The sequence below is a fragment of the Polypterus senegalus genome, chromosome 17 (assembly GCF_016835505.1).
Source record: "Polypterus senegalus isolate Bchr_013 chromosome 17, ASM1683550v1, whole genome shotgun sequence".
Taxonomy (NCBI): Eukaryota; Metazoa; Chordata; class Cladistia; order Polypteriformes; family Polypteridae; genus Polypterus; species Polypterus senegalus.
In genome coordinates, this window is record NC_053170.1 from 81,675,709 (window position 1) to 81,697,396 (window position 21,688).

Sequence of the window (21,688 nt, forward strand, 5' to 3'; positions counted from 1 at the left end):
AATAATCACCATGGACCAGCTGTCATTTAAAAAAAAAGCAGGACAAAGCGAGGGCAGAAATAAAAGACAAAGAGTAGAAAACAAAGTAAAACATCATAAAGAGGTTAAAAAACAAGGGTGCCAAACACATGCAGGTTAGAGATAATGAAAACTGGAATTCAAAAGACTCAAAAAAAACATAGGCGCGAAACACATGCAGTGCAAGATACAGAATACGAAAGTAGAAAAAAACGACAGTGTCAAAACAAAGAAAGTAAACATCACATTAGCGCAAAGAAAGAGAAATTATTATTCAGAGAAATAACGAAAAGGCGAATAGAGATTGAATATATGGACATAGGTGATATGTCAGAAGTATGCAAAGCGAGCAGGGGGCAAAGCCCCCTAGTATTATAATAAAAACAAAATGAGGAAAAAATGGCTTCCATGGTCTGTGTGGAGTTTGCATTTTCTCCCTGTGAAATTGTATTTTTACTTTTTTTTTCCAATCTCCACGCATACTTGAAAGATCATAGTCAATTTTGGCCTTTTATGAGTTGAGATGGTATGTGCAAGAGTGTGTTTTTTCAGATTGATATCACATCCAGTGTTTGTTTCTGCCTTGTCCCCTGTGCTCCATAGTTGGTCTCCTAGTAATCCTGTAATGGACAATGAGTTTAGAAAATGGATAGATGCAAGAGATGCAAGAGGGTAGATCTGGAACAGATAAACAATGTGCATTGATTATTGTGTCTTGCTATCCTGGAAGTCCTTCATTAATCTTGTGAATGAGAGTAGGCTCTGGTTTGCCATGCCCCTGAACTTGATTATGTTGGCTTGAAAATGTTGTGTCATATTTTGAGGAATGAGCTTGCTGAATAATATAAGAAACAATTATGAGCAGAAACCCTCAACGAGATCTGTTACAAGTCCTGTATTTAATATTACCACTTTTGTGCAGGGCCCTATGAGGAAGAAAACAGTAAAATTGCTTGATACATCTTACTGGGAGTGTTAATTACCTGTTTAATGTGCTGTTATTAAAAAGGTATGGTAAAATGCAAGATTCAACTACCAAAATATCACTTGAAAAACACTGAATCAGACTCGCTTTAAAGTACTGCTCTTGTAACAAAAGAGATCTGTGCACATGTAGAGGCCTGCTCTTTAAAGGTATCAGAGTTAACTTGCTATTGAGAAAGAAAATTAACCAATAATTATGAATCCACCAAAGCAGCAAATACATCTGCATTGAAAATGTGTAAAAAATAGGTGCTGGAAAATAAAACTGCAAGTGAAGTCTTGGAGAACAAGCCAGCAGGGAGGCCGCAAAGCCTTGTTATTCAGAACTCCATCCATCCATCCATCCATCCATCTTCTTCCGCTTATCCAAGGTCGGGTCGCAGGGGCAGCAGCTTGAGTAGAGATGCCCAGACTTCCCTCTCCCCGGCCACTTCTTCTAGTTCTTCCGGGAGAATCCCAAGTCCTTTGTTCAAAGAGGAAACCCTATGCATTGAACTTCAGTCTCTGGAAAAAGGACTCTCCAGAACTTGCAAAGAAGCCAAAACCAGGTCAGCTGCAAGTGTCGTCTATTTCAGGTGGCCAATGTGACTTAGCAGTAGAACTGGATTTGCTGGGCTGGCTGTTCAATACCACCTATGCTCATGTTTTACCTCTGTGTCAGACGAGGCAATAGAACATTAAATATTTATTCATTTATGATGGGCTTCTACTCCATTTCTAATGTTTTTTTCTGAATGAAGGGCCAAAACTGCAATTTAGTCAGATAGCAATCAGAGCGGAGTATGATGTGGCAGTCAGAGTTCTAAGATACATCAATTTGCAAAGAAATCTTCTGTACTGTGGAATAGCTTGCAGAAAGGAGCTGAAGTGTTATGTCAACATTCTTAGCTACTTGAGGTGTCCACACATCAATGAAGCTAGGTTCTTGTCGTCTTGTAGGTTGTATTAGTGCTGCTAATCCTAACATATTTGACCCCATTTTACCTCATTGATAATAAGTTCATTTGGGAGAGTGACACAGCACTACACATATGGCTCTGCGGGAATCAAGAAGTTTTTGGCGGGGAATGCACTGAGGGGCACGAGCATTGGACTATGTTCAACTCTTTGCTGTGGACTCTCCGATCCCTTCTATTTCTGCTTCTTTACCTTTTCATTCAGCCCAGTTTTGGCTATGACTCTTGTCTCTCTCACTGCTGCTCTTTGTCTTCTCATCCTTCTCATATGTTCCTAGGTTCCAGCCAGCTAATCTAATGGAGAAGATCCAAGCAATTGCACAGAACATGTCAAGCATGGCTGCCAAGGTGGATCAGATCTTACAAAACAGGGAGGCCATTAGTAGAGGTATTGCTTTGTTACCAAATAAATAGAAATATGTTTTCTGGATAGTTCTGTGAACTCCTGAACTGAAAAAAATCACAGACATCTTCAAATCCGTTAAAAGTTTCCAGTATGGCCTGTTCCTTCAGAGTCCAAATCACTGGGATCTTAGAACATGATTAACAATTTGTGGCTGGCAGGGATTCCTTTTTCTTTTGCTCTCTGCTTGGGTGGCAGATTGGTTGTACATTACATTCCCTAGCTGCACAGTGTGTTCAAGATGTTTTTTTAAGTTTTGCTGATTATTTTAGTTTATTTTTTATCCCCTGTAGCTGCTCCAGCCTTTCAGACTAAGATGGCTTCCCCTGTGCTTTGGATCACAATTTTATAGAAATTATTTCCTTTGGTGACACAGGGTAGTACAGTGGTTAAAGCCTCTGCCTCACCCTGTGTTTAAATCCTGTGTCCTGTCTTTGTCTCTGTGGAGTATGCACATTCTCCACATGCCTGCATGCGTTTCCCTACTATGACCCCAAAGATGTTCAGGTTAGGTTGATTAGTTGATTCTAAACTGTCCTTGTGTCCCAGTATTAGTGTTGTTGTGTATATGAATGATCCCTGCAGTGGGCTAGCACCCTGTCCAGGACTGCTTCCTGCTTTATGTATGATGTTGCTAGGCTAGACTGCAGAATCATATAAACCTTTATAGAATTATGTGAGTTTTATGTTGTTTTTCCTTCTGTAAGATACCAGACATCTGTTGCTTATGTTGATGTTATCTTTGTTAAGGTTGCTAATTGAACACTAGGAGTCACTCATTGTGATCATATTGATCCTAGCCTATCTTGTGGCTTTTCCAATAACATGTTCCATATTTTTTATGTGACTTGTTGATATGACACTGTGTTTGTCTTCCAGCCAAATATGGGACTGTCAACCAGTGTGAAGTCCCAAAAGATCCCCGATACCCAGAATGCCCCAACAAAGTGGATGTAAGTAACTGACGAGTGGATCTTACACTTTTAATTCTTACCCATGATGCTTATCCTCAAACCTTCTCATTTTCAGTGGATGAGAGCACGCTGGACATCTGACCCCTGCTATGCCTTCTATGGGGTAGACGGAACAGACTGCTCCTTTGTAACTTATCTGAGCGAGGTTGAATGGTTCTGCCCTCCTTTGCCCTGGAGAAATCACACAATCTTGTCCACTCATAAGCCTAAGGAAAAGCGACAGGTACAATCCATGCATCCTTCTCTCCCCATAACTTGTTCTGCTATCATGTCATGTGTACCAGTCAGCTTCCGAATTGAATCTTCTTAAGCTCCTGTCATAGAGTGAGCATATGACTATCAAGAATCCAGGGGCAGTATAAAATCAATCCAGTCTTGACTGCTTCTTAATTATGAATGCTTTTTCCTGCCACTGTATAAAGGGCGGCTGACCCAGAGACACCCCTCCCCTGCCTGTATGCATCTCAGCCTATCCTTTAACTTGCTCTACTATACATTATTTGGTAGTTCTCTTTTCATATTTGACTTTTCCAACTCCCCTCTACCTTAAGTGATCGATAATAGATAGTCAGTTCTCCCTATGAAGTGGTCTTCTATTCCACGGCCCTTTTTTTTTTTCCACAAAGGCAGCTTTCCGCACAGATTTAACTGCACTTTTGGAACAGATGAGCACAGGCAAGGAGTCTTTAAAGTTTATGAAGAGGAGAATACATCACCTGACCAGACAGTGGGCACATGCAGCTAACAGATTGGCACAGAGGCTGAAGGACAAATGGAGGGAACAGAAGCTGGTATGAGAGCGGCATATTGTCATTAAATTAGCAAAATTGTACTGAATGTAACTGTACATCAAGGGTGGTGGGGGTACGTCATGCAGCCAAGGACATGTTGATTATTAGTTCTCCATTGTTTACTGACATCGCAATCGCACGAAAACAAACAGAGCACTTGGATGTTTTTATGTTACTGTCAAAGTCAGAAATTTTGACAGCTGGTGAAGTAAGTTGGCAGTTGCAAGGGGTATGGAGGCAGGAATAATTAGTGTAGAGCCCTGAATTTAAATTTGTCATTTTCACATTGATGCAGCATTTCGAGTACAAATTCCATGCCATGTAGATGTCTCTCTTTAGTGTGGGTGTGCTGATAAGACCTTGTGACGGGCAGTCATCTAGTCTAGAGTTGCTTTCTTCCTTGTACCCAAGGCTACAGGGCTAGGCTGTTGCTCCCTATAGCCCTGAAATGGATTAAGTCGGATTGACAATGTTAATCTTCACATAAGAGGAGGTTGTTGCCTGCATGATGTAATACTTTCATTTATGGTGCCAATCTTTAACTAAACTATGACACATCCACAGCTGCCCAGCATCATTTTGCCTAACATTGTCTTTTACTCATTCTTATTTATGTCATATAGGTCCTAGTACATGTGGGCTTCCTAACTGAGGAGTCAGGAGATGAATTTAGCCCTAGGGTACTAAAAGGAGGTCCCCTGGGAGAAATGGTGCAATGGGCAGACATTCTAACATCTCTTTATGTCTTGGGACACAGCCTAAAGGTCTCATTTTCAGTCAAGGAGCTGCAGGGGTGAGTGTGCCTGATTCGAAAGATCAACAAGAAATAAACTCACTGTTAAATCCTCTGTCACATGACCAGCTGGGATCTCTCTTTCTCTCAGCCACGCTTCAGTGCCTCACGTCTTTGTACAATTACTCATTTGGAATCAAGGCTTTCATCCCCTTCAGCTCTAGTAAGGCAGACTTTATTAGCAAACCTGATCAATCTTTTCCTTGAAAAGCACAAGTATGGCAACATGGGGTGACATACAAAGCACTCTGGCAGTTTGATTGCAGACTAGTCCATTCTGAGAGGCTTTGTTATAAATCATTCAGCTTCTAGATCACATGGTTTATATAACAAGTATTACACAGTTGTTAGACCATGTTTCTCATAACCTAGTAACAGCCATCATATATCAAATATCTCCTGTATAACAAACTACAAAATTCTATATTGAGGGGTCTTTATTACATATCATGACTTCTGTATTACTTATCACATTGTTTCTACCTCATATATCACAATACTAATCACATGGTTCAAATATTATTTGGCTTTTTATTATGACTTGTATTACACAATATTTTAAGAATCACTTTGGCTCTATTTCAAATGCAGTATCACAGGAAAATCACATGCATTAGAAGGCTCTTATTGCATGATTTATATGTCATGTCTTCTTTCTTTCTCAAAAATCCTGTACTCAAAGACCAGTGATCTGTGAAAAATCCTATATTCAAAGATCAGTTATTTTTCATGTTATCCTTGTGTCATGCATCACATCACATTACATTCATTATATTTTTCACTGTGATTAATAACAATTTGGCTTCTACATCTTAACCTATAGAGCTTAATGATATAACTACTACTACATAATCCATGATTCTATATTGTGGATGAAATAACATGACGTTATAATGCATTAAATCGCAATAAATTATGTATCACATGGCTTTGCTATCGTATTCTAAGATGCTGTTTTTTCTCAATGCTTCTTTCATGTGTGTATCACATATCACATACTTCTGATGTCATATATTACTAAATCCCAGTTTCAGATATATCCAGCTAAAAAAATTTAATTGTATGCTCTAATATAATGTACACTAGCATACACTTTGTATATACAGTAGTCTTATACTTGTGTATCATAATGCTCCTCTATTAAGTGTTACACAACACTTGTATAACATGATAAATACAGTATATTGCTTATGATATATTTCCTCCATTTTGCAGCTTCGCTATTTCAGAACTCCGTCATTATGGGTATCGCTTATTTTAAGGGACAGCCTCATAGATCAGCTACAGTTTTGGTATCTCAAGCTATCCTAAAACAATCTTTATTAATCCTGTATTTTTGACTTTTCAGTGTCTCATAAATTATTCAAGCATTGCACTAATTATATATTTTAACAATCCACCTTGTTAGACACTGTCCTGCGATAGTTGAACAAGGCTTAATCAAAGAAAAAAGATCTGACAAATAGATGTGCTGTAATTATGAAACTTGGATGCTGGGAAAAGTGCTAGTCCTACATTAACATGCTCAGTAGCTTGCTTTAGGCATTTATACACCCTAAAAAATATCACTTCTGGTGAAAAATACAGCTATAAGACAGAGAGTCATCAACAAAGCACTTCCAGTTAATACAGAACATAAGTAAATTATCTGACCTTTATAAATTATAATACTACTATTAGTAATATTGCTGATGGCATTGGTATGTACTATAATTTAGTGGTGTATATTCAATAAGGAGTATTTTTGTTGTCACTGTTGTTCTGACCTGTGTAACACATTATCTACAGTGCACTAGTAATGCGGCCTTTATGGTCGGAGTGGCTGTGTAGGCCTCCCTTTTACTTTTGTGGCGGTGTTGCATGTTTGAGTTGTGTTAGAGTGGATGAAAGGTATTAGTATGCCTTTCAAAGAAAATCGCTCTGCATAACACAAAACTGTGCAGAGAATGAATAATATTTGAAAAAAAATTAATGACAGGTATGAATTATAAGCAACCAAACCTAACAAAATCCACCAGGGGAATCTGGTTACCCTAGTCATACATGGCCTGGTCCTTTCATCAAACATCACACAAATACATATCAGGGAACACATGCGTTCTATTTTACAATACTACAATGTTCCTGTACTAAGTATTGCATGGCTTCTCAATCATATATGATAAGTAAGTTGTATTATTCATCACACTTCTTGTGTATTGTGTATACATGTCACTCATTTGTCATATAAAATGCCCGACTTCCCAATCAGAGTACTATATTAGGGCTTCTCCTCCAATCAGTTATATCTTGTGCTACTTTTCTGGATCCAACAAGGACAGCTGCAGAAATGTTTTAACCTAAGTTTGGGAATTTTCAAGTATAAAATATACAGATTCCGCAGACCACAGTAAAGTCACTCTGAGTGATTTGCTGCAGCTTCACTCCCCTCTGTTTCCTTATGCCTAGTCAATTAATGTTAATTAACTTATTTTTATTAACTGCAGCTTTCTGGGAGTCCCACCAGGACGTGGAAGCTGCCCTTTGACCGGGCCATTGCCATTTGACCTTATCTACACTGATTACCTTGGACTACAGCAAATGAAACAAAATATGGGCTTGTCCTTGAAGAAACACAGGTGAGAGGAGAATCTCATTTCAGTGTCTCATATTAAATGTGTATTGTATTTATAATGGCAGGTTCAGAGAAATAACTGGTGTTTGATTCACTGCACATAGAGAGAGGTTGTTTGACGCGATAGACAGGATACTAATTTCAGCAGATTGTTTTCCAAAGTGGCCACTGCCCTCAAGTAACCTATTTCCCTTAATTTAAATATACTGTGCTTTTTATCCCACTTCTTTAATTGAAGTAAGTAACACTGACCTACAGCAAACAAGGGTCAAGCTGATTCTCAGTCATTGTAAAAGGCTTCTAAATTTTAAAAAAAATTAATGATGAATTTTACAATAATAGGATTGAAAACAAATCAACCCCCACCCCTGAGAAAGAGAGCATGGGCAGCAGAATAAAACTTTAACCTAGTAAAAAAAAAGTAAATAAATAAATTAATAAGTGAATATATATGAATGGAGAAGAAAAAGAACAAAAAAGGAATAGGGAGAGAATCTCCTTCCTCAGTGCTTTAAAAGCTTATTCTAAAATGTTATTGATTAGATCCTGCCAGGTTTCGAAACATTTCTGCACAGATCCTCTAACTGAGAATTAGATTTTTTCCAATTTCAAATAATATTAAACATCACTTGCCCACTGACTTAAAAGATGAGAGTTAGGATTCTTCCAGTTGAGCAAGATAAGTCTGTGTGCCAGTAGTGTAGTGAAGGCAATTACAGTCTGTTTGTCTTTCTCCACTTTAAGCCCATCTGGAAGAACACCACACACAGCTGTTAATGGGTTAGGAGGGATTGGGACTCCAAGGCTGTCTGAACGGCATTTAAAAAGTTTGGTCCAGAATGATGTTAATTTGGTGCAGGCCCAAAACATGTGACCCAGTGAAGCTGGAAATTGATTGCAGCATTCGCAGGTTGGATCTTGCCCTGACAACATTTTGGACAGTATTTAGAGAGGACAGGATCACATATTCAGGCTGGTTTCCAGTAATTTGGGCTCTCACTGAGGAGGGTAGATGGCTGGGGAAGATTTGGCAGACTTACAGATGGGCCACATTTTACTTACTGATCAAGGCCTCAGTTGCCATAATAGTGCTGATTGGCTGCATTTGGTACATTTGATCAGAGCCGTGCTGATTCCTCTGTTGATGGAATAAGAATGAAGTGGTGCCCTCTGGGTTGATCTGTTTTTACAACATATTCTTAAAGAGATGCATTGAGATGTGTGGTCTTTGCTGAGACAGAAGCACAGGCATAACAAGATTTTAGGTAAGAATATTTTTAGCACTTTTGTATATGGTGAGAGAGGTAAAAAAACTGGCAATTTTATACTAAACATAACTCCAAAAAGCAAAACCCTAACAAACTGCCATAAAAGGTGAAGTATACAATGAACATGTTGTTGTTGTCCTAGGCACTAAATACCCCAGGAGAGGTAGGATTCACATAAGCACCCTCCTGGGCATCTCTTAATGTATTTATTTATAGTATATCAGAATAGAAAGCCAAAACAAGGCATCAAGGAAAACGTACCCAATCAGTACAAAAAACTCTGAACAGAATGATCAAAGCAAAAAAAGTGTATTTATGAATAATGATGCAAATATACATACACCACATAGCAAAGTCCTCCTCACTGTATAAATAACATTAAACATATAGTACATACAATCTCAAAACAACAGTATTAATGAATGTCCAGAATGAAAGTGGACATTGTGAATCATCATTGTTATTGTTTTGCAAAATATGTCAGTTTCTGCAGTGAATAGCTAAGATTTACCAGTAATCTGAAGTTAGAAAAAGAATACTTAGAAGCCATCAAAGGAATGCCTCACACCCAGCTAAATGTTCATTAACAAGTTAGCTGACCAGATGAATAAGACCGACAAGGGTTTCTGTGCTTAGATTGAACTGATGAAAAATGCAGTGCCTAACTGCATGCTCACTTCTCACTACTGAAAAGACAAATATTCAGGGATTTCTCCTCCTCTTCTCTTACTTAATTCCATCTGCTGCTTTTAAATATCCCTACTCCTATAGGATTCATTTATGGTCCCCAAAGCAAAACAAGAACCTAGACTATACTTAATTAGACAGTACTTTCAGAATATCATTACACTTACAGATAAATAATAATATGAGCCCTTTATACATTAATAGTACAGAAGGGCTGCGAAAACTAGTAACATAGGCAAAAGTCGCAGTTTGAGCTTTTATGACCATCACGTGCCTGCAATATTATTAACTTTAATGCTACCTGTCAGAACAGCCATCTCTGTGGGACTAGGATCAAGAAGCAATTAATGTGAGAGTTCAGTGGTGATATTACTGATAAATGGAGTCTTATTGATGACATTAGAGAATGTTATTAATGTGGAAAGATTAGAGCCTATTTAGTAATGAGCAGGCTATCACTATGCAGGGACTGTGGCACCTCAAGTGAATCTCTGTGAGACTCTAAATACATGTGTAACAGATCTGGAAAAAAGTCAAGTGGTCATTTTTCTTTTTAGGTGCCGGATTCGAGTCATTGATACCTTTGGTACAGAACCAGCATACAACCATGAAGAGTATGCTACACTTCATGGGTTCAGGACGAATTGGGGCTACTGGAACCTGAACCCTAAACAGTACATGACCATGTTTCGTAAGTTCCAAGTAGTCACTGTGCTTGCTTTACCTTTTAATCTGCCCTGAGTATCCATCCATTTTTATTAAACATAAGTTCACTGAATGGTTGCCTGAGTCCCTAATCCAAATTAAGGTGGGGCTTTTATTATTGTAGCTCACACACCTGATAACTCCTTCATGGGCTTTGTGACTGAGGAGCTTAATGAGACAGAAAAAGAGGAGACTGAGATAGGCAAACAGCACCGGATGGCTGTTGCATATGGAAAGGAAGTGAGCATGTGGAAGGTAAGCATAAATCAGACAATTAGGTTTTAGATGCACAGGCTCAATCTAATTTTCTTTTCTTGCTTTTCTATTTGTGCTTCTTGTTATATACCATCAGCTGCAGGTAAGAATCTGTTTTTTGCATGTATATCTTATAACCTATCTATTTAAAATTACATATTATAACACTACTCTCCCTGAGGGTAAAACTGAGTGACTGTTATAAGCCAATTGCAAAGCAGTTGTCCCACATCTAAGTACATACTTGTGTTCTCTGTTGCTTTTCAGGGCAAGGAGAAGTTCCTTGAAATTCTGCACCGGCACATGGAAATCCACAGCACAGTGTACTATGAACAACAGCGCCCCCAAGAGATACCAGCCTTCATCAAAAACCATGGCATTCTTCCCCAGCTGCAGCTGCAGCAGTTGCTTCGTAAAGCTAAGGTATGTGATATAAGAGTGAAGGGCTTGAACTTTATGACTGTTGCTTTTGAGTGGTTGCTCTTCTGAAATATGAATATCTATCCTTTGAGGAGGCCTCCTCTGACTCTTTCATTTCTCAGCATTTTTTCTATATCTAATCCATGCAAACATTGAGCAGAGTAGGAGCAAGAACACACCCCTGATGAACCCCAGAATCAACTGGAAAAAACTCAGAGGTTCTGCTTCAATCCGCACAGCACTCACAGTACCAGTGTACAGTGTCTCAGGAATTCCCATAGAGCTACTCAATCAACTGAGTCGAATGCTTTACAAAAATTGACAAAGACTGCAAAGAAACTATGCCAATATTCGCGTTTGTGCCCCATGAGAACCCTCAGTGCCAGGATACGGTTGAGGTAGACTTCTTAGCCATAAAACCAGACTGCTCGGGTTGATGGTAGATGAGCAAGTGATCATGGATCCTATTAAGTATTACCCCAGCAAATACCTTATCTGGCACAAAGAGCAGTGTTACCCAACTGTGGTTGCCACAGTCCAGGCGATCACCCTTCCCTTTCCAGATAAGGACAACAAGTATTGTTTTCCAGTCGATTGGGATGATGCCCGTCTCTGAACTGGAAGAAAAGATTGCTTACAATGCCAGGAGAACAGCCTTACCACCAGCCTGGAGAAGTTTACCCCAGATACTACAGATTCCTACAGAACTTCCCTCCCCTCAGCTGGTTCACCACCTGTGCAATATCAGTGCGATTGTTTGGTTCAAAGTTAACTGGAGGATCAGCCTCAAGAATCGTGGAGCCAGAGATGTCCAACGTCCTAGCTAGAGGATCAGCTTTAAACAGCTGCTCAAAGTAGCCAGTCCAGTGGACCACAACTGCAGTGTCATCCTTAAGGACTGTTCCATCACCCGCTCTGACTGCGACTCTCAGAGGACCAGATTTGGATTTGCGTAATGCTTTTTTTGCGTGTCATTTTCTTATAGATTCCTCTATCAAACACCTCCTTATCTGTCCTTGGATCCTTTGCAGCCGTCCTTCTCAGTTCCAGACCAGAAATTGCCATGCTGTGCGCTGCAACTCCTCTCGATGATATTCAGGGTACCCTGCAAGATGAAACACCTCTTTCTAGGAGCACCAGCAGTGTTCAATGCTTACATTGACAGGGTGTTTTGCAGGTGCTTGGGGTCCAGCAACTGTGGGGCTTCTGTTGGCGAAGAGAGATTCACTGATCATGACTTTGCTGACGATGCTGTGATCTTCATGGAGTCAATGGAGGCTCTGATTGGGGCTTTCGAGAGACTGAGTAAAGAGTCTGATTGTCTGGGCTTGCGAGTGTCCTGGATAAAAACCAAGATCCAGGCATTTAATGACCTCTTGGGCACAGCCATGAGCAGTGTGTCTGATTGCTGAGAGATGTCAACCTTGTTGGGAGTTTTACTTATCCCGGCAGTGACATTCATGTCTCTGGTGACTCTTCCTAGGAAGTCAGTAGACAGATTGGGAGAGCATGGGCAGACATGTGATCATTGGAAAGGGGTGTGTGGTGCTCCCAATATCTTTGCAATAGGACAAGAGTCCAGGTCTTTAGAGTCCTGGTGTTCCATGTTTTGCTATATGGTTGCGAGACATGGATGCTATCCAGTGACCTGAGACAAAGACTGGACTAATTTGGTACTGTCTCTTCGGAAAATCCTTGCATGCGATTGGTTTGATTTTGTGTTGAACAAACGGTTGCTCATGGAGTCCCGAAGAGGCACACTGTCTCCATTATGAGAAAGCATCAGTTACAGCACTACAGCCATGTGGTGCAATTCCCTGATAGTGATCCAGCTCATGGGATCCTCATTGCTGAAGAACTAAATGGCTGGACCAGGCCAAGGGGATGCTTATCTAACACCTGGCTACAGCAGATAAGTTGTCATTTCTCAGGGGTAGGACTGGACTGCATTTCTGACTCGGGGGTTGCCAACCAGGATTCCGATCAAGCTCTTTCGTCGTGTGGTGGGTGCGACAATGTGCTGTACCAGTGCATGCTCCCCGACCTGACCTTACCTTTCCACATCATCTTCTTTATTTGCATTTATGTTTCCTAATCCTTCTCATCTCTGTCTATCCCAGTCATGCTCCCGGCTCTTTGAGCTTGTCTGTTTGGCTGTCACTATTTTACTTATCATTCTTACTCAGCTCCCGTTCCTCTTTTATTTTCTCCCTCTCACATTTCTGCTTGGAGTTTCTTTTCTGTCAGATTGCTGCTCTCACTCTTCCAAAGCAAATTTAATAAAAGTAAATGATTTATTGCCCCATAAGTATCAGTGGCAGTACTTATTTTTTACAGCTAGGTGAGGAAAGCAATAAATAAAACAATAACAGTCTTAAAAACTGAAAAAAACTCAACTTTGCTTGCAATATATACAGCACTTTCCTCAATATATGCAGTTTCCTCAATGACTTATATCTTCTCATAACTGATCTATGTTAGACAGCAATCTGGTTAAAGCAAAGTCCATTTTATGGTAGAGTTGAACTACTAAGCACAGTGCTTTAAAGGGAAATGTGGGTTCTCCTTATATAGCTTATTTTCTCCTGTCGCTTTGGTGATTTTCTTAATGTTAGTGTAAATATGTACTGTAAAATGCAGGTTTAAAAAAATAGGCAATTATGTTTCCATCTTTTGGACTGAACAGTTAAACAAAGATGAAGGTCATCTAAGAAAAAGATCAAATGCTGTGCACATGCAGTATGCGTTATGCTACTCTGTAATCTTTTGTCTAGGAAAGGCTAATACAATCACTTGCTTCTCATTTAAAAAATGGTAATTTTTAAGGTATGCCCTGTGGCTTCTGAATCGAAAGAATAGCCTGCAGTTTCACAAATAATGACAGAATTGAGCCTACTGAAAATTTTTAATTTAAAATGGAGTGTAGATTTATTTTACAGCAACAATGTAAAAATGCTGTAACTGCGTACATATTTACAGTAGTCTATTAAACAAATATACAACAAAAATTACATGTAAGACACTCCTTTAGCACAAGTCCAAAATATTGATACTTGTCTTCAAAAACTGAAGAAACATCAGAAATAATGGAGAAGTCCACCACAAACAGGAAGACATATCCAGAAGTTCTGTCTGACTGGCTTTAGGACCCTCTGTCCTCTCTTCTGGGCCTAGCAGAGTAGTGCTAATACAAAATTTAAGAATCAAATCCAAGCAATGGAATATAACAAAGGAATGTCATTTTTAACACTGGAGAAAATGGATCTTAATATCCATATAGCAAAGTAAGTATGTCACACATTCTTATGTTAGTCATACCTTATCAACACCGATTATAAGTAATAAATGCCTACAAATAAAGACATAATTAAAGTCACAGGGTAGCTGTAGTAATATCCAAGGCTACTATATAAGAAACAGTAAATTAGATTAACCTCAATGTTTCGTGCAAAAATGACTGTTGTATTTCTGGAGATACTTACAAATACTTTTCATTAAACAAACATGTTACCTGTTGCATAATTGTTGTTACAATTTTCTTTTTATTTGTGTACTATAAATATATACTGACAGGTGAAGTAAATAACATTTATTATCTAATTACAATAGCACCTTTCAAGAGGTGGGACATATTAGCTAGCAAGTGAACAGACAGTTCATGAAACTAATGACTTTGACAAGGGTGAAACTGTGAAAGCTAGTAGTACTCCCAGTGCACCAGCAACATGGTCATGGTTGCTCATTAATGTACGTTGGGAGTGAAGGCTGATCCATCTGGTCCTATCTCACAGATGAGCTACTGTAGCACAAATTGCAGCAAAACTTATGCTGACCATGAAGGAAAAGTGTCAAAACACATGGTGTATCACAACTTCCTGCTTGTAGGACTCCATAGCCACAGACTAGTGTGCCCATGCTGACCCCTGGACCATGAAGCAATGATAGAAGTTTTTTTTTTTGTTTTAGATCATGTGGATGGCTGGTTGTATGTGTGTCATTTATCTTGGAGAGAGATGGCAGCAGGATGCACTATGGGAAGAAGGCAAGCCAGCTTAGGCAGTGTAATTCTCTGGGCAATGTTCTGCTGAGAAACCTTAGGTCATGGCACTTACATGGATGTTACTTTGACACATGCCACCTACCTAAAGATTGTTGCAGACCACATATACCCATTCAAGACAACACAATTCTCTGATGGCAGTGACCTGTTTCAGCAGGATAATGCACTCTGCCACACTGTAAAAATTGTTCAGGTATGGTCTGAGGAAAATGACGTAGAGTTCAAGGTGTTGACTTGGCCTCCAACTTCTACTGATCTCAATCCAATCAAGCATCTGTGGGATGTGCTGGAATAACAAGTCAGATCCATTGGGTCCCCACCTCACAGCTTATATATAGAATGGTTGAAATAGTTTTACTGTCAAGTAATGCAAAGAGTACGCGACACGTGTTTCGCCCTAATTCTGGGCTCATCAGGCATACACAATCACTGCACTCCCTCTCGGGAATCGAATCTCGGACGTCAGTGTCATAGGCGAAGCCTCTTGCCTTGCACCATGGTGTGTGGTTCGTTTATTTGACAGTATGTAGATTGGGGTAATTACATTCAAGGCATTCATAGTCTGAATCACAATCTGATTGTATGGGTGGTTACCTAGCAGGTAACACTTATGGTAGGTCAGCAACTCGCACTGTGGCGGACGTTAGCCGACTTGCTGACCAACCACAAGCATTACCTGGAAGGTAACCACCCATACAATCAGATTGTGATTCAGACTACAAATGCCTTGAATATATATACAGTATATATATATACAGTGGGATGCAAAAGTTTGGGCAACCTTGTTAATAGTCATTATTTTCCTGTATAAATCGTTGGTTGTTACGATAAGAAATGTCAGTTAAATATATCATATAGGAGACACACACAGTGATATTTGAGAAGTGAAATGAAGTTTATTGGATTTACAGAAAGTGTGCAATAATTGTTCAAACAAAATCAGGCAAGTGAATAAATTTGGGCACCGTTGTCATTTTATTGATTCCAAAACTTTTAGAACTAATTATTGGAACTCAAATTGGCTTGGTAAGCTCAGTGACCTCTGACCTACATACACAGGTGAATCCTATAATGAGAAAGAGTATTTAAGGGGGTCAATTGTAAGTTTCCCTCCTCTTTTAATTTTCTCTGAAGAGTAGCAACATGGGGTCACAAAACAACTCTCAAATGACCTGAAGACAAAGATTGTTCACCATCGTGGTTTAGGGGAAGGATACAGAAAGCTGTCCCAGAGATTTAAGCTGTCTGTTTCCACAGTTAGGAACATATTAAGGAAATGGAAGACCACAGGCTCAGTTCAAGTTAAGGCTCGAAGTGGCAGACCAAGAAAGATTTCGGATAGACAGAAGTGACGAATGGTGAGAACAGTCAGAGTCGACCCACAGACCAGCACCAAAGACCTACAACATCATCTTGCAGCAGATGGAGTCACTGTGCATCGTTCAACCATTCGGCGCACTTTACACAAGGAGATGCTGTATGCGAGAGTGATGCAGAGGAAGCCTTTTCTCCGCCCACAGCACAAACAGAGCCGCTTGAGGTCTGCTCAAGCACATTTGGACAAGCCAGCTTCATTTTGGAATAAGGTGCTGTGGACTGATGAAACTAAAATTGAGTTATTTGGGCATAACAAGGGCGTTATGCATGGAGGAAAAAGAACACAGCATTCCAAGAAAAACACCTGCTACCTACAGTAAAATATGGTGGTGGTTCCATCATGCTGTGGGGCTGTGTGGCCAGTGCAGGGACTGGGAATCTTGTCAAAGCTGAGGGACGCATGGATTCCACTCAGTATCAGCAGATTCTGGAGACCAATGTCCAGGAATCAGTGACAAAGCTGAAGCTGCGCGGGCTGGATCTTTCAACAAGACAATGACCGAAACACTGCTCAAAATCCACTAAGGCATTCATGCAGAGGAACAAGTACAACGTTCTGGAATGGCCATCTCAGTCCCCAGACCTGAATATAATTGAAAATCTGTGGTGTGAGTTAAAGAGAGCTGTCCATGCTCGGAAGCCATCAAACCTGAATGAACTAGAGATGTTTTGTAAAGAGGAATGGTCCAAAATACCTTCAACCACAATCCAGACTCTCATTGGAACCTACAGGAAGCGTTTAGAGGCTGTAATTTCTGCAAAAGGCGGATCTACTAAATATTGATTTCATTTCTTTTTTGTGGTGCCCAAATTTATGCACCTGCCTGATTTTGTTTGAACAATTATTGCACACTTTCTGTAAATCCAATAAACTTCATTTCACTTCTCAAATATCACTGTGTGTGTCTCCTATATGATATATTTAACTGACATTTTTTATCATAACAACCAACAATTTATACAGGAAAATAATGACTATTATCAAGGTTGCCCAAACTTTTGCATCCCACTGTATATATATATATATATATACATATACATAGGTAATTTAAAAAATTGATAGGTTTTAGGTTGAGTGAAAAAATTAGCCAGGAAGAAAGACGTGGATAAGCTGACAACCAGAAGGAAAGATGATGGAAACATACATGTCTAGTAGATCTAAGAAGAAGATGAAATATTGTCTATTTTTAACAATAAAATGGAGGACAAATAGATGTTTACATGGGAAACCTGACAATACCTATCATAAAAGAATATATATTAGGCAAATTTTACAAAATTATTCTTATCAAGTTGTTTGATTTTTTTAATATTGCACCAGCTCTCCAGAATATTGCAATTTCAGTCTAATTTCAAGGTTAAAAGAAACAATGGATGTATTAATCTACAGAAAGGATAAAATAAAGGATATAGCAGTTAGATTAATATAGTCTGTATGATGAAATTTAGGTAGAAAGAAGAATGAGATAAAGACTGGTCTTTGTTTCATGTGTCGAAGTACAATTTTTAAAGGATCCCTGCACTCACAGAATACAGCATATATTAACCTACAACCAATCCTAATCATTTCCAGTCATAATTACTGTTTATACTATTAGATATATCAATGGATGTTTTGCAGCTAGGGTCAATTCACAAACAAATATATGTAATGATAAAATGTAATTTGAGTAAGTGAAAGGACCATAATTTACTTAGAGATTGCACTAAATCTTCATCAGAGTCTATTGCTATTGTTTATGTATTTGAACCATTTAACATTAGTGGACACAAATTTAAAAAAAGTTTTGTGTTTTAACTGGCACAGGTGCCTTCCATAAGCAGCTGGTTATGCCTGTGCCACAGCAGTGTCTTTGACTATCTGACTGGCCCACCATGTCTGTCAGACTTGACTTTGTTGATCCTATTAATAATTACCCTTTCAGACCCTCCCAGATAACATCTAACCCTTAGTATCCATTACTTAGTCTATCTATTGGACTAAGCAGGTGTGACATCAATTCCATTTTCATTCATTCACGATCAGGAAATATTTCAGATTATTATTGATTTTTATCAGCTATTTTCAAATGAAAGGACTGGCTTCAGCCTGTTCTAAAACATGTTAAGTAGCTTATAAATAAATAAAATAAAAGTAATAATAATTATTTGAAAAAAGTGTGGGGTATGCTCTGTGTCAGTACATCCCTGGTAGCAGTATGCAGCAAGAAACAGTTAATCCATAGCACTGAGTCCATGCATCTGTAATGAGAACAATGTCTTCTACCTTTTCAAGCTGTGAGTACTCAATACCCATCACCTCTTTATGTATATTTTCAAGACAACCTTAGTCATGTGTGAGTGGCAGTGCAGTTTATATTCTGGCTTACATTCTGACAGCTTGTTTTTTGAAGATTGGGTCGATCACTACAATAAGTAGTTGCATGTTTTCAGCGATGAAATATGTTATACATTTGGCCGGTGGCATAACACCATATGGCACCACACTTTTTTATATAAGCAAAGTGGTTACAAATAATCTAGATGACTAATTAATTATTGGGAACAATACAATTGCAATAACGAAAATCCAGTAAATGCTTAAGCTATTAACACAAAAGCTAACTGTGATTAAGGAAATATTAAAATGGTTATTATAGATGCCAATAATGTAAATGCTTTTCTGTTTTTTAATAGGGTTAAGAGACTCAATGAAAGTTTGAAATTCAGATAAAAAGGAATTAAGGAGTGGTATGTCGAAATTTGATATAACATTCCATGATATGATGTTCTATCATAAAAATATTGACCACAGTTAAATTTGATACAATTATAACAGGTGTAAAATAAAAACTTTGACTTTTCTTAACTGTCACAAAAACATTTTTTATATTAAGAAACTCTGCTAAATTTACAAGGGTCTGTGCAGATGCACTTCATGAACTTTATTTGAAATACTGTATTTGAATGGGGACATCCAAATCTTTTGCCAGAGAATATCCAATATACTGTATAAGAGTTCCAGAAAAAGTTTCTGTAAGGGATTTTTTGCTGTAGAAAAAATCCCTAATAAATTTGGTGGTACATTTATGACTTAAAACTATTAACTATATTAATATACTGTATAATTGTGGTTTAAATTTCTCTATAGTAAAGAACTGACTATCTTTTTTATTAAATGTATTAGCTGGTGGTGTAGCCCTTACTACATTTTTAAACTCTCTAAACTGGAAAGGAAGAGCCTTATCTTTCGAAAAACATTCATAAAGTAATGACATGACAGAACGGTTGAGATGATCAGCAATGATCTTTGTACCAATTACATAAATAAAACAATTTCACATGATTACTAGTTGGAGAATTTAATACATTTCATCATCGTTCCAAGTCTCCTATTTCTCAGTAAAGATACCGCAATATTTCCTCATCAACAATTTCTGTAGTTAACCAGTAAGTTCTTGTTCAAAAACAGGTTATATTGAGTTTAGCTACAATCTTGCCTTATCTTTTTTATTTTTCAGCCAAAATAGTCATATATGCTGATTCCAAAGTTCAACAGCCCTCCTTGCTTTTTGCACATACAGAATGTCTTTTTTTTCAAATGCCTGAATGAGATGACCAAAATAATACAGGTAGAATAATGGAAATCAATAACAAATTACATAATAAGCTGAATGGAAATGGTAAATTTGATGTATGAATTGTAAATTAATGTAATTTTAATGCCTCAATACCTCAACAAAGTACTGTATTTATATATGGATAATTATTAACCTCCCTAAGAGTCAGTTTGGAAAAATGTTTCTGTTAAAAGTAAAGAAATCATAGCATTTTTTTTATTTTCTGCTTTCACTAATGTTCATGTACAATAAGGTATTTCTTTAACGTTAATATTATTTCTTTGAAGCTTTCCTGTTAATGGAAATCCATTTATTTCCATTCCTCAGTGATACCTTCCATTTCAAATAATAAATATGAACAAGTGCACAGTCATAATGGCACAGACATAACAAACAAATGATACATGTTGAATATGTTTCTGTTTAAATACATTTTTGCATTCTGAGCATCACATAATGCCATCATATGAAAGTAGCATGTGTAATTGTTATGCCAAGTGTGTTACTGCTGCTCAGCTAAACATTAAATTGTGATGTCATAGGTGACATTTTGTATATCAATGTGTTTTTGAAGATGTTTCTTGTCCAAATGTTGCTTAGCATAGAGAATGTGAAATTTTGTGTGACCATTTAGCATTCAGACAAAAAAGTATAGATGTCTCTTAGCACTCTTCCTTACGCTTATTGGCATAGTAATCTTTGGGGTTTTACCTCTGAAGTTACCTTTTGGCTAGTACTGCTTCTATTGTTTATATTTTAAAGCAAAAAAAAATGTAGGTCAAACATTTCTTTTCTTTCCAGGCACTGATCTGCCAGGCCTTGAAAAACCTCTATGTGGTAAAAAATTAAGAACAGAAATAGCAAATAACAAAGAAATATCTTTAGATTAAGTTCCAAAGGAAAAGCTGAATATTCACAATTTAAAACTCCAGTGGGTGGCAGATTGAAAAATTTTAATGAAAAGCCCATCTCTGGAAATTTATCTCCTGGTAGGTTGTGAAGAAAAGAAAATCACAAAGCAGTGATTATAGGCTTTGAAAGCCTTAATAATGTGTAAAAGGGAGAAGCAAATTCAAAAAAATGAGCCAAAAAATAATGAGTTAGTTTCAGGTATCGGCATAAACAGATATAGAATAGGATTATAGGTGCAGATTTGCACAATTTGCCCCGAGTGAAGAAGATTATACAAAAATGAACTTAATTGCGGTGTAAAACAAATGATGCAGAAGATCTTGTAACATAAGCAATTTTAAGAATTACAGGACGTTTTGGTAGGAATTACAATAGGTAAAACTCTATAGAGTACACTTAGATGCACACCATAGTTCTACTTAATAAAGCAAAAAATTCCCACAACATTGTTTAAAAAAACACCCAAATCTCCTTAATATTCCAAATATACCTACACAAGATTACTAAACTGGTAATATTTGTACTAACAGTAATGCTAGATTTCACAGATATAATGAAATAGAAACAAACAAATTAAATGTAAACAGAAAAAGTAAATTCATAATATATAAATAATCCTTGGGGGGAAAAACACTGACACGGATAAACAAACTTAAAACACTTAACTTTACAAATTACAGGGCCAAAACAGTACCCTTAATTCTAAAATACTGTAATTCACCCGAGCATTAGAACCTAAGCTATAAATTTACTTCCGCTCTAAAAATCACTACCCAAAGACTAGACAAAAATGCCAATTCAAAAATCAAGTACCAGTGAAGCAAAACCTGAAAGCTTAAAAATACAGAGCTAACTATACTCTAGAGAAGAAC

The 21,688-nt window shown here is 37.9% G+C and overlaps 1 protein-coding gene across 1 annotated transcript in view; it reads left to right on the forward strand.

The window, feature by feature from the left end:
• The window catches only part of LOC120517209 (alpha-1,6-mannosylglycoprotein 6-beta-N-acetylglucosaminyltransferase B), a 102,455-nt gene that overhangs the window by 56,763 nt on the left and 24,004 nt on the right, over positions 1 to 21,688 (forward strand). Inside the window, exons 5-14 of the mRNA XM_039739376.1 lie at positions 2,237 to 2,346; positions 3,241 to 3,314; positions 3,391 to 3,558; positions 3,962 to 4,126; positions 4,750 to 4,919; positions 7,406 to 7,537; positions 10,046 to 10,179; positions 10,318 to 10,448; positions 10,546 to 10,551; positions 10,716 to 10,871. Coding sequence (XP_039595310.1) covers positions 2,237 to 2,346; positions 3,241 to 3,314; positions 3,391 to 3,558; positions 3,962 to 4,126; positions 4,750 to 4,919; positions 7,406 to 7,537; positions 10,046 to 10,179; positions 10,318 to 10,448; positions 10,546 to 10,551; positions 10,716 to 10,871 — 1,246 coding nt within the window. The remainder of the gene's footprint in view (positions 1 to 2,236; positions 2,347 to 3,240; positions 3,315 to 3,390; positions 3,559 to 3,961; positions 4,127 to 4,749; positions 4,920 to 7,405; positions 7,538 to 10,045; positions 10,180 to 10,317; positions 10,449 to 10,545; positions 10,552 to 10,715; positions 10,872 to 21,688) is intronic.